The sequence below is a fragment of the Schistocerca piceifrons genome, chromosome 2 (genome assembly GCF_021461385.2).
Source record: "Schistocerca piceifrons isolate TAMUIC-IGC-003096 chromosome 2, iqSchPice1.1, whole genome shotgun sequence".
NCBI classification, from domain to species: Eukaryota; Metazoa; Arthropoda; class Insecta; order Orthoptera; family Acrididae; genus Schistocerca; species Schistocerca piceifrons.
Genome location: NC_060139.1, coordinates 182,736,752 through 182,752,810, shown reverse-complemented (window position 1 = coordinate 182,752,810; position 16,059 = coordinate 182,736,752). Strand labels below are relative to the sequence as shown.

At 36.0% G+C, this 16,059-nt stretch overlaps 1 protein-coding gene across 1 annotated transcript in view; it reads left to right on the top strand.

Moving 5' to 3' along the window:
* Window positions 1–15,157, top strand: part of LOC124775231 (solute carrier family 46 member 3-like) — a 286,972-nt gene extending 271,815 nt beyond the window's left edge. Inside the window, exon 11 of the mRNA XM_047250068.1 lies at window positions 13,259–15,157. Within this exon, the coding sequence (XP_047106024.1) occupies window positions 13,259–13,577 (319 nt within the window). The 3' untranslated portion in view covers window positions 13,578–15,157. The remainder of the gene's footprint in view (window positions 1–13,258) is intronic.
* The last annotated feature ends 902 nt before the right edge of the window (window positions 15,158–16,059 follow it).

Genomic DNA, 16,059 nt, shown 5'->3' with positions numbered 1-16,059 from the left:
TTATAGCATAAAAGGATTGAATCACTGGTAGAACATTCAGACCATTGTTCACAGAGACTTGGTGACTGTGTTGAAAAATAGTGTCATGTATCTGTGTCACTTTGAAGTGTAAATGCAGCATTCAATAAGAGTTACTTGGCCTGCCATAACAATGCGCAACTTTTTTGAAGTCATCCCATACATTCAGTGATATATGTATATACTGTCTACAGATTTGTTGTAAACAGAGATTAGTAGCAAAGAAGTAATAAAATTGGAAGTTATGCATGATGTTGAAGTTTTACTGCATGAACAGTGAAAATTTAGTATGCAAGAAACTATTTTCTTTTCCTTATTTTTTTGGAAGGGGGGGGGGGGAAGGGGAGGGGTTAGCAAGATAAGATTTTTAAATGATGTGTAATGTTTGTTGGAAGTCATTAAGTGCTCTCATTCTCAAATACTGGATTAATATAGTCTGGTTCATTAGCACACTGTAAGTTATGCTGCCTCAAGACAAATACAGTTTTAACTTTTTTAAATACTTGACTTAATGTTTTACATCTTTAATGTAAGATTACACCTCTTAATGAGCATATTATTATAGCATTTTAAATTGTTGAATTCAGTTAATAATTACATGAGGTACTAAAAATAAAATTTGTATAGCCCCTGGAAACCATCAGATAGGCAACCTTAAATTGTGACTAGATTTAGTTATATAAATTAAATATAGATATATGATCACATATCTAAATGATTCACTCAGAAACTACCATTCCCCCACCCGCAATCAGTTCCTGCTCCACTACCATCACCTCCCAGTTTTGTCCTTACGATCCCCACCCCCTTCCTCAGAATTTCACCGCCCCTACTCTAATCATATCTCTACTGGACATCAAATGCATTTTCCCTAATTTACACACACACACACACACACACACACACACACACACACGCACACATAAGAAAAAATTTTAAAAAAATTATTCATGAGATTGGCAGTATTCACAACCTTTACTGAAAGCAAAGGAATAAACATAAACACTTTTCTGAGTGTGTGACCACATGAAACTGTGATATATTTTTTGTGTGAAGTTTATAAAAGTAAGTAGAAGAGGAAAAGAATCAAAATACACATTAAGTGAATTCATAAGCGTCAAAAAGTTGCCAAAAATGTATGGGAAATTTTAGTATCCATCAGTGATTTGGGTTCCTTATCCAGCCCAAATGTTGACAGAGAAACATGTCAGAGATACTCAGGTTGCAGATGACAGCCATGGCTCACACCTGCATGAGGCAGGGCCACCATGGCAAGCATGTGAGGTGGCGCTGCCCTCTGATGAGCGTTTACCAATATACTGCAGCCCAGTACTGCAGCCAGTCTGTCATTAGTCACCGAAGCCTTATGTACATGCCATTGGATAACAGAATATTTTGACCTTGCCTGATAATGTTTGGTGAGTTGAATTTTTCCTGGATTATGGTGTAAGCTACTCTCTGGACTTGTGTCAGTTATTAATTCACCTCATGATCTCCACTATCACTCAGCACTGGAACTGCCTGTTTTGTTCCACTGGTTTCGTCATTATAAACAGTGGAAGAAATGACAAACTGTGTTTCTACCTACACAGATTAGGATAAAAAAGCAACCGTGATATGTTATACTTCATCATCGGGTAACAATGAGGGGAAAAAAGCAGTGGACTTAAGAAAATGTAAACAAGAGATAATGATTTTTGTGGTGATTGTAATTTAAAATGCATTTTTTAAGTATACAAGCAGATTCATTGCAGATTAAAACTAAAATATAGCCAGCCTATTTGTTAAATAAATAAATCATGAATGTGAAATGTAGTTTCTTTTCTGTATACTAAGCTTGTCATTATTATTAGTTCTATCATACGTTATCAATATTTTGTCTTCTTTTTCAAGGCATAGTACCAATTAATTCCATCCTACACAGCTGAGGTCACCATAATTGCTGTTGTGACACTTGACCCAATTAGGAAACAATGAGAATGTGTGGTAATGTGCAATTACTGATCATTAGATTGCATGTATACCAAACCTCTCCAGAATATCAAATGCAGTAGCTTCTACAGCTCTGACAGCTATCCACAGATATTTCTTTCATAGTTGGTATTGAACTATGACATAGGAAACACAGACTTCTCTGAGGATGTAATCAGTTTATAACATCTTCAGTAGTTATGACCCATCAAGCGATTAATTGCATTTCAGAGCATTTAATTCAGTTCATGTATATACCTTCTTGCAAACATGGCCCTCCAGAAACCTCATGGCAGAACCTCTGGAAGCAGTGTTTGCAGATCATAACTGGAAGCATCAGTGACAATGAAGTTTTGAGTCAGGCCTCTAGGCATGTTAAGATTGCCTAATGGTTAAGGCAACTGCTTATAAGAAGCAGAAAATCTGATTTTGAGTGCCACTCTGAAACAAATTTTCAACTGTCACTACAAATTCATTGGACAGTCTTGTTGAAGCTTCTCAGTATTTCATCAGAGCATACAATCATCTTCAGGCAATGATACTGACTAATGATACAATAAAATGCCAGAAGAGTTGACAATCATGGTGAAATGTGCTGTACATAGAGGTCTTTCTTCACAGTTAGTGTTCTCCTGAAGTTAGTTACAAATATTTTTGTTTGAATGTGGTGGACAGTTGCTCTATTATAAAGTCCAGTTACAAAATATGATGCAATTGCCAAGAACCCTAACAATATTTACTATTTTGTAATTCTTTAAAAGCTCAATTTGAATAATGTTTACATACTGATGCCTGTTACTTTCACGATTTATTATTCATAAGTGCTTCTTATTATAAATGACAAATTTTTAACCATAGGGGTGCCACATAGGCCATTTCTTACCCATGAGGGTTGTCGAGGGCACTACCCTCCTCCATAATCATCACAAGACCAAATGGTCCTATGACTTTTAATTTTTATGGCATTATAAAACTCACCAAAATTTCATCCTCCTAGCCCACTTAGAAGTATGAAAAATTTACCTGCTATACATTAAATATCATATGAGTAATTTTTTACCCATATGCAGTATAACGCAATTTGATAGCAATAAACCCAGTTTTCAGCCTCATGATATGTCGGACTGTATTATAACAGTTTAGGACAAAATAACCTGAAATATGAAAAATTTGGAGATTGGATGGTGCTTTATATCAGCGCAGTTTTCGGTTCCCTACAGACTGGTGACATGCAGTCATCTTAGATTTGATTCTGTGTTATCAAGGAGACAAGCAAACTGATCAATTTTGCCTTGCTTCAGAAATATGGAATCTATTTCATCATAGCTGCATTGCCTGCTCCAAGCCAATCAAGAACATGACCGTCAACAAGGAGAACATGACTGTCAATGAGGAACTGTATCCTTGCAAGTGCAGTTGCTCATTTTTGCAGTACATGCTGAGTAAACGTGATAAGCATAGGATAAAATACTGTCTTTTGTGTGATGCTGATGAGTGCTACTTTCTGAATGGATTCGTCTTACTGTAGTCAACATTAAACTTGTGATCCAAGCAAGGGTCTTGGTCACTATGTCACTATAAAGTTGGCACATCCATTCCTCTAATGTGGCCATAACATCACGACTGACAACTTCTTCATCTCTGTGAAAATGATAAATGCGCTGAAACAAAAAGGGACAAGTTCAGCTGACACTCTTCAGAGATCATTCACAGAGATCTCTGCTGTGGCGTGAAGTGGAGATGACGCATTCTGCGCAACACACTTGTACAAGTCAGGCAACAATCTTCTCTTATGTACCAAGGGAAAAAGAAAAAAAGTTCTTGTTCTGAGTAATATGCATGGTGGGTGTCAGGTCAATGAGAATACTGAGAAGAAATGTCAAGAAACCATGAAGTTTTATAATATACACTGAAGTGCCAAAGAAACTGGTATAGGCACGCATATTCAAATACATAGCTATGTAAACAACAGGCAGAATATGGCACTGTGGTCAGCAATGCCTATATAGGACAACAAGAGTGTGGTGTGTTCTTAGATTGGTTACTGCTGTTACCATGGCAGGTTATCAAGATTTAAGTGAGTTTGAACTTGCTGTTATAGTTATGAGCAATGGGACACAGCATCTCTGAGGTAGTGATGAAGTGGGATTTTTCCGTACGACCATTTCACGAGTGTACCATGAATATCAGGAATCTAGTAAAACATCAAATCTCTGACATCACTGTGGCTGGAAAAACATCCTGCATGAATGGGATCAATGACAACTGAAGAGAATTGTTCAATGTGACAGAATTGCAACCCTTCCACAAGTTGCTGCAGATTTCAATGCTGGGCCATCAACAAGTGTCAGCTTGTGAACTAAGCAATGAAACATCATCGATATTGGCTTTCAGAGCTGAAGGCCCACTTGAGTACCCTTGATGAGTGCATGACATAAAGCTTTATGCCTTACTTGGGTCCATCAACACCAACATTGGACCGCTGATGACTGGAAACAAGTTGCCTGGTTGGATGAATCTTGTTTCAAATTGTATCGAATGGATAGACTGGTACAGGTATGGAGATAACCTGATTAATCCATGGACCCTGCATGTCAGCAGGGGCTGTTCAAGGTGGTGGAGGCTCTGTAATGATATGGAGTGTGTTCGATTGGAGTGATATTGGACCCCAGATATGTCTAGATACAACTCTGACAGGTTACACATATGTAAGCATCCTGTATGATCAATTGCATATATTCACGTCCATTGTGCGTTCCGGCGGCCTTAGGCAATTCCAGTAGAACAATGCAACACCCCACATGTTCAGAATTGCTACAGAGTGGCTCCAGGAACACTATTCTGGGTTTAAACACTCCAGACTTTGTCGAGTCCATGCCACATTGTGTTGCACCATTTCTGCATGCTGATGGAAGCTGTAAACAATACAAGGCAGGCGTACCAGTTTCTTCATTGTAGTTGACCAAATGACTAGACTCTACAGTGGCCAAGCTGGCACCCAGTGATGGCCTGTGTGTGTCTTTTACAATGTTCTTGACCTGGCCATGATCAATGATCACACAATTTTTAAGTTACCTCTAAGAGGATTTCACAGTGAGACTTTATCCTCAGAGTAGCAGATTGCTGGCACCTGCAAACAGCAGAGAGGGGCAAATCTCTCCTTGCAGGCACTCGGTACCGGTGCTGGCCAACCTGAAAATAGAAGGCTTTGTCAAATTCAGATTTCTTGCAAAGAACAAAAGAAGAAAAAAGTCACACATGGTTCATGTGCAACTAGTACGTGGGGAAAATCTTCCAAGCCAAAACTCTTGTCAAATGTCTGAACTGTGAGCCCATCCCAGCTAAGAAAATTCTGTCCCCTCCTTTGTACTCGAATCTAAGCCGCACTCGAATCTAAGCCGCACCTGTAAAATGAGACTCGAAATAAAAGAAAAAAAAATTCCCGAATCTAAGCTGCACCTGAAATTTGAGACTCGAAATTCAAGGGGAGAGAAAAGTTTTAGGCCGCACCTCCAAATCGAAACAAAGTTGGTCCATTGTAATATGAGACACAATTTAGGTCGAATGAATGACGATACAGCTACAATAGTTTGGTTCGAGTCGTAAGCTTAGCAATTAAGCTTTACCAGGTAGCCATCACTATGCATCAGGCGCTCCGTCCGTATTTATACGGGTACCCTTCCTTTTTCACGTGCTTCGTCTGGTTTGAATCGATTGCGTATTTTCCTTTGATCTGATAAGTGCTGTCTTCTTTGTTATAGGTGTTTACGTCACTCTAAGCTGAAAATGCATTACTATACTGTATCATGCATTGTTTGTCGCATTCTGATAGTGCGTGTTTACGGCCTGTCGCCGCTCGTGGCATGGCTTGCTTTTGTGCGCGCTACCGCAGCTTACAATTTTTTTTTAAAAAGAGAGAGGAATCGTCTCATTAGCGAAACAATGGCAAGAGACTGCTATTTGTTGTTACTTACACTGCTGCTTTCTTTGATAATGATCAACAAGAACCAAATAATAGACTGCGTATGATAGAACATGTTCTGAACGAGAGTTAGGCGAAAATTTTTCACCGTTTGAAAATCTTTGCGGCCGCTTCTTCAGTACATCAAATTCTGCATAGAAATTATAGTCATCTTAGATTTAAAAATCTAGTCAGTTGCTGTGCTTCATTTCTGACTGTATCACTATTACGCATAAGAATAATACGAATATAAACGTGACACGATACATATATTCTTCCGCGTTTGCTGTTGTCTCACTCTAGTTTCGTAGTTTATTAGGCAGACAGGATTTAAATGAGATAGCAGCAAACACGCAAGAATACATGGCAAAATGTTTATATTCGTATTATTCTTATGGTGAAGAGAATACTGCATGTGATTCACATTTCATCAGGTTCCTACTAGCAACCATCTCTTCTCACTGGTAGGAAAAAATTCAGAACGTAGAGTTGGCCATATTGACAAACATCCCAAACAATCTTGCCAGTCGGATTTTCGTAGTACATTGAAATTCTGCTACATTCTAAGATGAACAATATGGAATTTGTATTTACTTCGTTGGATAATGTATGAAAATGCAGTGGTCGAAACTCGGGGTGGAGAAAAAAAAGCTCGTCTTCTACATTTTCTTTTAAATTTATTTACTGACGCAGAGGTTTTGGCGGCAGTATTTATCTTTGTGCCTACAAAGCATGCCTGTGTAGCACTACATATATTTGACGGCAGAAGTTAGTTGTGGTGGGACCTACCAACATTTTTCAGAACTTCCGCTTGCTTTGCACTCGATTCTAAGCTGCAGGCGGTTTTTTTGGATTACAAAAACCGGAAAAAAGTGCGGCTTAGATTCGAGTAAATATGGTAGCAGATTGCTGGCACCTGCAAACAGCAGAGAGGGGCAAATCTCTCCTTGCAGGCACTCAGTACCGGTGCTGGCCAACCTGAAAATAGAAGGCTTTGTCAAATTCAGATTTCTTGCAAAGAACAAAAGAAGAAAAAAAGTCACACATGGTTCATGTGCAACTAGTACGTGGGGAAAAGCTTCCAAGCCAAAACTCTTGTCAAATGTCTGAACTGTGAGCCCATCCCAGCTAAGAAAATTCTGTCCCCTCCTTTGTTCATAAATATTTCCAAATATTTATGATTCTAGAGTTAAATTGTTTGTTCTTATGTTTTTGTTCCTTGATTGCAAAAAGGAAGAAAACAAACGGAGTAATTTAGTCACATGCTGCATTTTAGAATCCTTAACAAATACTCGGTACTTACTTTATTTGTCTGTAAAAGTAAAAATACTATTAGTACTCGTATAAACAGTATGTTCTGCATCTGTTTCAATCTGCTTATAAAGAAAAACCATGTAACATTGTTTTACTAACTTGCTTAAATTATGTTTGATGAAAGCCTGAGGAGTTTCTTCTGTAAAAAATAAAATCAAAATAAATTAAAAATAAATAAGATAAAAAATAAAAAGTGTACTTCTGAGGCTTTATTTTTGACAAAGTACTATTAATTTTAGAGAATGCATTATTCTTTGGTTACACTTTGGAGTCTTCCTGAAAGTATTGTTAACATGATGACACCCAAAACTCCACCCAGATACCATTAAAACTGAGGACAAAACTATAAATGATCCATTACACTTTGCCAATATATTCAGCTGTCATTATACAAGTGTAGTTCAAAACCTCATACAAACCCAAAGTAGTACAGACATCAGTCATAACATCACATTGAATCCCAAAACTATGTTTTTGTATCTTGTAACAGTACATGAGGTAGAGAATGCTATCAGCAAACTAAAAAATAAATTATCCTGTGGCACGGATGGCATTCCAGACAAAATCATTAAACACAGCAGATATATTACTCCTCTTCTTGTAGATATAATTAATGCATCTTTCAGTATTGACACTTTCCCTAGAAAGCTGAAACAATCAATTATAAAACCATTATACAAAAATGGGTATTGTTATGATGCAAAAAACTACAGGCCTTTATCAATGTTATCTTGTTTTTCAAAAATTATAGAAAGAGTAATGCATGGAGACTCTACTTTCCTAAAAAAAAAGTGGAATATTGGTCAATGAACAAAATGGCTTTCGAAAGAATAGATCAACTGAAACAGCTATATACAACTCTCTAAAACTTGTCCTAAATTCCATTGATAATAATGAAGTAAATTGTGGGGTCTTTTTAGATTTATCAAAGGCCTTTGAGGTTATTAATCATAAACTACTGCTTGAAAAACTTAGTTGCTATGGAGTCCGTGGCACTGTTCATGCATGGTTTAAGTCATACTTATCTGGCAGACGCCAGAAAGTAGAAATAGTTCATGATGGAAAGTCATACTTTTCTGGTTATAAGGAAGTTAGTTATGGGGTGTCCCAAGGTTTGGTGTTGGGACCCCTGTTGTTCTTGATCTTTATACATGACTTGCCAAACTATTTAACACAAGCTGATTGTGTACTTTTTGCTGATGTTACAAGTCTCTTTATTAAAGCTCAGAATGAGACTGACCTTAACAGGAAAATTGAAGCAACAACAGTTGAAGCAAGTAAATGGTTCAGGGACAACAGTTTATTTGTGAATGACAAAAAAAACATTATGGATGAATTACAGACATGTGTCAAATAATGTGAAGCCCAATATAACTGTGAAGCTAGGCCAACAGAATATACTACAAATGCCAAATACAAAATTCATAGTAATTTGGTTAGATAGCATCTAAAGTGGGACAAACATATAGATGTACTCAATAAAAAATTAAGTAAATGTTGCTATGTATTTAGAATGCTCAAAAATTGCTGCAGTGATCAAACAGTATTGTGTACATATTATGCATTTATGCATAGTCTTTTGCGATATGGTGTCATATTTTGGGGCAATTCAAGTCAGGCAAAATGCTCTTTTTATTATTCAAAAACGAGCGATAAGGATCATAAAAGGAGCAGCACCTAGTGATCCATGTAGGGAATTTTTCAAGGAATATAAAATCATGACTTTCCCATTCAGTTACATCTATGAAAGTGTATGCTTTCCGAAGTCTCACCCACGGTTTTCTTTGTTAAACAGTGAGTTCCATGACTATACAACAAGACAGAGTAATGACTTTCACAGAGAAGTGCATAAGAAAGCCCAGTTCGACAAGAGTGCAATATACCACCCAAAAATTCGCTATAGTTCTCTTCCCTTAAAAATTAAAAGGCTTCGGAAGTTGAGCAGTTTTAAAAATGAACTCAAAAGAATGTTAATTGGTAATAGTTTTTACAGTGTTAGTGAATACATGAATTCTTCAGAAAGATAGCGTGCCTTCACCTATCTTATAATTCACTCATATACAAACTTGTGTCATGGGGTAGACTCTTTTATGTACACACAAAAATTAATTAATTTGTCAATATAGAGTGCTATAATCATTGTTTCTTGTGCTGTCCATTATACACAGAATATATATAACTTATTTGTGTCCTATATTGTTACAAATTTATATCATGTAAGCTATAATTATTTTTGCCTATATATTTAATTCAGATTTGTTCACTGATATTTTTTACATAATATGTTGTTATTCATATTTTTTCTGTATGTAACACATGACAAATCCCATATCATTGTACATGATAAAACGGGTGCTCAATAAATCAAATCAAATTAACACAGCAGTTTCCTACTGTGTGTAAAAAAAGGCCCACGTGGTACTTGAAGGGGTTTAGTGAAGTCTGGTACTTCTAGTGTACTTCTCATACAAGGAAAAAGTGCTGTAAATGCCATAATGAATGAACTTACTCAAAAAATGTGCTCCACATTTAATAAGGGTGAAAAGGTCACAGGAGTATTCTGTGATCTGATAAAATCACTCAGTTCAGTGAACCATTACTTACCTCTCCACATATTACAGATATATGGAGTCAGGGACACTGTTTTACATTGCTTCAATTCTTACTTAAAAGACAAGAAACAAAGATTAATTGTAGGTTCAAATTCAAGCAATTATCCCTCTAACTGGAAAATAAGTTTCTAAGAAGTACTGCAAGATTTAATACTGCATCCCCATTTATTCCTTTTCCACATCAAAGACCTTCTGCTTGATATTGATGTTCATTCAGTTTTATTTTCTGATGACACATCTGTTCTAATTACATTACGCCTAAAAATTCATCTATTGTGGAGAAGAAGCTGTCATTCAGAAATTCTTTTAATTTGTTTTTCAATGTTGGTTGGCTATCTGTCAGACTTTTAATATTATTTGACAAATGATCAAAGATTTCTTTGGCAGCATAATTCACTCCTTTCTGTGCCAAAGGCAGATTTAACCCAGAACAGTTAAGATCATTCTTTCTTCTAGCATTGTAGCTATGCAATTAGCTATTATTTTTGAATTATAATGGGTTATTAATAACAAATTTCATAAGTGGATATATGTATAGTGAAGGTACTGTGAACATCCCAGGTTCCTTAAGTAAATGTCCACAAAGTGATATTGGGTGGGCTCCAGCTATTATTCTGATTCCACACTTTTGTGTAATGAATACTTTTTCTCTTAAGGATGAGTTACCCCAAAATATGATGCCATATGAAAGCAGAGAATGAAAATAGGTATACTAGGCTAAATTACTGATATGTTTATCACCAAAATTTGCAATAACCCTAATAGCATAAGTAGGTGAACCTAACCATTTCAGTAGATCATCAACATGTTTCTTCCAATTCTATTTCTCATCAACACACACACACTCAGAAATTTTGAATATTCTGCCTTAGCAACAGACTTGTGTTCAAAGTCTACATTTATCAATGGTGTTATGCAATTTACTGTACATAACTGAATATACTGTGTTTTCTCAAAATTTAGTGAGATTCCATTTGCAGAGAATCATTTAATAATTTTCTGAAAGATATTATTTACAATTTGCACAGTTAATTAATTCTTGTTTGTTGGGTGTGATTACTATACTTGTGTCATCAGCAAAATACAGACTGGCAAGTCATTAACATACATTAAGAACAATAAGGGAACCAAGACCGAACCCTGTGGGGCTCTGCTGATTTCTGCAGACTATCTGTATTGTTAATTTCAACCTTCTGCATTCTTCCAGTTGAATATGAATTAAACCATTTATGTACTGTCCTACTCAGATGGTGATATTTAAGCTTATCTAGAAGAACTTTGTGATTCACACAGTCAAAACCCTTTGAGAGATCACAAATATCCCAATGCATGATGTTTGGTTATTCAGAGCATTTAATATTTGATCAGTTAAAGCATACATAGCATTTTCTGTTGGAAAGCCTTGCTAAAAAACAAAACTGACAGTTTGTTAATCCTTCATTTTTACAAATATGTGAAGCTACTCTTGAATACATGACTTTTTCAAGAATTTTGGATAAAGCTGTCAGAAGCGGGATTGGGCAGAAGTTGTTACATCAGACCTATACCCTTTTTTATGCAGTGGTTTGACAATAGCATATTTCAGTCTATCTGACAAAATGCCCTGTTTCAGTGAGCTGCTACATATGTGGCTGAATAAGAATAAGAATCTTTATTAGCCGTTCAGTATTTTCTTATACAATGGGTTTTGTCAATAAGTTCAATTACCGTATAAATGTTAATTTCACAATAAAAAAGAAAACATTATACAAATTTATATTAAGCAGGGAGTATTCGTGTTGATGACACTATGTCATTATCATATACATGTTGATAACACTATGTCATTATCCTAAGATATTGATACAAATATAGAGCACTTGAAATAGGTCTATGCCTATATGTTAGATATTGTTTTTCCAAATTTAGGTCCTACTACAGCCAGAGGTACCTTTCTCTATGTTAAAACAGCAAATCTGCCATATTACAATCTTTATATTCATCAAGAGAATCCTACCTATCTGCCATAAATTCCAGGCAAGGTTTTACTTTTGAGTGAATTTATTATTTTTCTGATTTCAATAGGAGAGGTGGGTTGAATTTCAGTTTTATCAAATTGCATAGGTATTACCTTTTCCATATACAGCCTTGCATTTTCTAATGAATAGCTTGATCCTATTTTCTCTAAAACACTTAAAAAATGATAATAAAAATATTCTCTATTTATGACATTTTGATAACAAACTCTTCATTGAGTCGATATACGTACAGTCTTCCTGTGCTCTCAGTTTGCCTGTTTCTCTTTTAACAATATCCCAAATTGTTTTAATTTTATTAACAGAGGTGCTAATCTCAGACATAATGCACATACTTCTGGACTTTATAAATAACTTTTCTTAATACAGTTCCTTTAGTAAGCCATGGCTTTTTAGATGTTTCATACAATTATGTTTCACTGTTTTCTTAGGGAAACTGTTTACAAACATACTCACAAAGGTATCATGAAATAGGTTGAAGTTTAAATTAGCATAAGGTTCGCTGTATACTTCATCCCTGTCTAACTGTTGCAAGTGTTTCCTAAAACTTGCAATTGTTAAATTGTTAACTGAGCACACTGTTTTGGAGGACTGTTTTGCATTACTGTATGGAGCTATGTCATATACTGTAACTAGCTGTGCATCATGATCAGAAAGGCCATTCTTAACAGGAAACGTTTTTATCTGATCAAATTTATCTTGATCTATAAAAACATATATCAGTTTACTGCTTTCCTGTACCACCTAAGTAGGAAAATCAATAACTGATGTCAAACTGAAATAATGAAGTAATACTTCAAGGTCAAGCTTTTCACTGGACTCTTTCAGAAAATCTGTGTTAAAATCCCCACAAACAATAACCGAAATTGAAATGCCTGAAATAATTGCAGAAGGTGTCATCTTTTTTTCCATTTATGCTGCTCTTGTCACCTGGACAGGCAACACATTTATTCATTACCCTACATAAAAAAAACTCTTTGAGTTGGCACATCAGACAAACTTTACTTTTATTCTCCAACAATAAGTTAATTACAAATTGAGTTATGATGTTGATAATGTAAAGAATCTTTTGAGACAACATGTGTATTTAACACTGAAAAGATTGCTTTTTACTTTTCTGGTGGAAGAAATGTATGTAAAATAATGTAAACTTTAGTATTTCTACTAAAAGATGTTCTTATTGTAAAATTTGACATGTGTTCTATACATCAATCAAATTATTTGAAAATTGTACACAATGAGATGAATAAATCACATTTCACATTATGACAATGAATGAATGAATGAATGGAGCAATCTGTATAGTAAAGAAGACTTAAGAGAACACACAGAATAATAGAAAACTTCCTATAATTTATTTTTTACAGCTGGATGTATGTGGAATACAGAAAAAATTACGCAAAAGAGACCCAAAAGGACAATACTGGAGAGCAACCTATCGCTGCAGTAAACCAGAGCTTTGAACCGAATGAATCTGCATCTCCAGTGAATGGTGCTGATCCTGGAAGCTGTGAGTGTAAACCCAGAGACATCGATGTTGAAAGAGGCTGCAGTAATGACAGTGAAGTGCCACTAGATACTACCCACCGTCAAGGTGAAATTAAGGAAGAAGATTCTCAACAGACTAAGAGACAAGATACAACAAACTGTCATAAACAACCTACTCATAGTAATCAAATGAACTGATGTTGGATCATGGATAACTGTTTTTGAAATGGGGTAATCCAGAAAGTAATGGCTGTTTGGCTTTATAATTGGAGAAACATATTTTACTATCAAAAACCTTGTCATTTACAAAATTGAATCTTATTTCAGTTCTCTACAAAATAAGCTCCACTATTTAAATATTTTTCACATCTATCTCAGAGCTTTAGATTTCTTGTGTTGTAGTCAGTTGCCACCATTCCTTTAAGCTAGTTGTTGACTGCATTTGTCACCTCAGCAATACTTGCTAAACATTTTGTGCTGACAACCTTGTTGGTGAGCACCTCCAACCTACATTTCCCACCCAAGAACTCTTTGGATGATTTTTATTCTTCACTGAGTTCACAAAATTGTCTGGGATGGCTGACAGGCACATAAATCAATCAGAATGTGTCATGCACATTGGTTCATTCATTGTCATAATTTCACACTGCTTTCTCACACTTGGTTCATTCATTACTACCATCATACAGTTCCTTCAGTTGCCCATGAAATTATATATATTTGAATTTCTGAGTATTCATAAACTGTGTAACACACTTGACTTCACAGTCAGCAGGACTTTGTGTCACTCAGTTTACTTTTAAACAGACACAGAATGCACAATAACTTATTTTGATTGACACTCTTTTAACATAAAGACAGGATGATAAGGAAAACATTCAACCTTGGATAGAAGCCCGATATCACTCTCTGCAGTGGGAATGTAGCATAGGTCGTTACTTCCTGGATTACCTTCCTACATTATACATTTCCTGAGATATGTACAAACACCAGCTCTTGATTGACAATACCCAGGACAGCCAGATTTTGTGCTCAGAGTAGTATAGATGGCAATTTGATAAACATTATAAGTTGACAGCTTGCCAATGTAAGTATTCAATGCTGTTGGGTTGAGTCAGTCTAGAGCTTGTTTGCATTTACATGCATTTTTCCATCCACGTTAGTACAAAGTTTCAGATTTAATATTCAAAGACTGATTTTTTAATATATATATTTTTCATAATGCTCTGTTATAATAAAACCATGTAATGTAAAGCTACGTAATTTTGCTTTTCTATTGTATCTTTCTTGACAATGAAACATGGATTTGAATGGAAAAAGTGACTAGTCTTCTGCCATAGAGATCAAAAATTCTCTTAAGAACTCATACTTCTAAGTTCTCATTGTTTACTTTTTGATTTCTGTATCTTACTTTGGATGAATGCAAGTTTTGTTTTGCTTCAGGCATAATTCCACAATAAGTTGATAAGACATTTACTTGAAATATCATTATTTTACACTATGGGAAACATTTCATTTACCTTTAAGTGATTTGTTTCACAGCATAAAAGAAGACAGGATAACAAATTTATAAGTGCAGCCGTTAATGGCCAGAGTCCATTTCAATAAAATGACCCAACATGATGTGATACTGTTTTGGCTAGTGCTACATGCAGGCTTCATCATGGAGTTATCCTGATGAAGGCTGTTTGCAGTAGTAGCTGACATACTGGCAGCCTTATCACATCCTCACCATCCTGTCACATACCCAGACGCAAGAGCATACCCAACATTTGAAGTGTGGGGAGAGGGGTTGGGGGGTGGGGACAAAACATAATAATTTTGTTGTTGATTAGTTTTTATATATCACAACAAGGAACTCTGGCTTCACTTTCTTCAAATGGATACTGATTTTACATGTCTGTGCATGTGTGTGTGTGTGTGTGTGTGTGTGTGTGTGTGTGTGTGTGTCTGTGTGTGTGTGTGTGTGTGTGTGTATTTGTGTAAGTGTCGGATGCAAGTTTGGATTCTGAAGAATATGTCTCGGGATTTCTCCTGCACCTCACTGGGTAGACTCTTTCCCAGAATAATTGTACTGAAATAATAAATTTTGTTTCTTTTATTCTGTTTCAGTTATTGCAATGTAACAATTATTTTATTAAAAGTCTCAAATTGTGCACTTCCTGTAAGAGCAATGCCTTATGTATCTACTCTTCATTGTTGAATAAAATGCTCCACCCTGTTCCTTGAAGGAAATTTTTGCTGATAATAGAAATTAGTTTCAAATACTTTGGGCCTAAAGGAGACCACTCACCAAAAAGTAGAAGTGTCGAATCATCAATGGCCAGATACAGAAATAAAAATAAAAAAAAAAAAAAACTTGCTGACTTTCGGAGTAAGACACACACACTTACACACTTGTATATACCAAACTATCCACTTACTTGGTGCCAGCTGGACAAACAGTGCCACTGCTGCATTTTGGCAAGTGGGCTGTGTCACGGTGGGGATGGTGTCGGGTGTGTGGGTTTAGGGAGAGAGAGGTGAGAGGCAGGGAGAGGGATTAGGGTGGGTGGTTAACAGGTCAGAGGGAGGCAGGCAGTTTGCCAGCTAGGACTGCAGGAGAGAGGGTGGCAGTTCATGGGCTAGCCATGTGATGCACAACTGTCAGAGCCGGTGGAGGGCAGCACATACTGAAGGT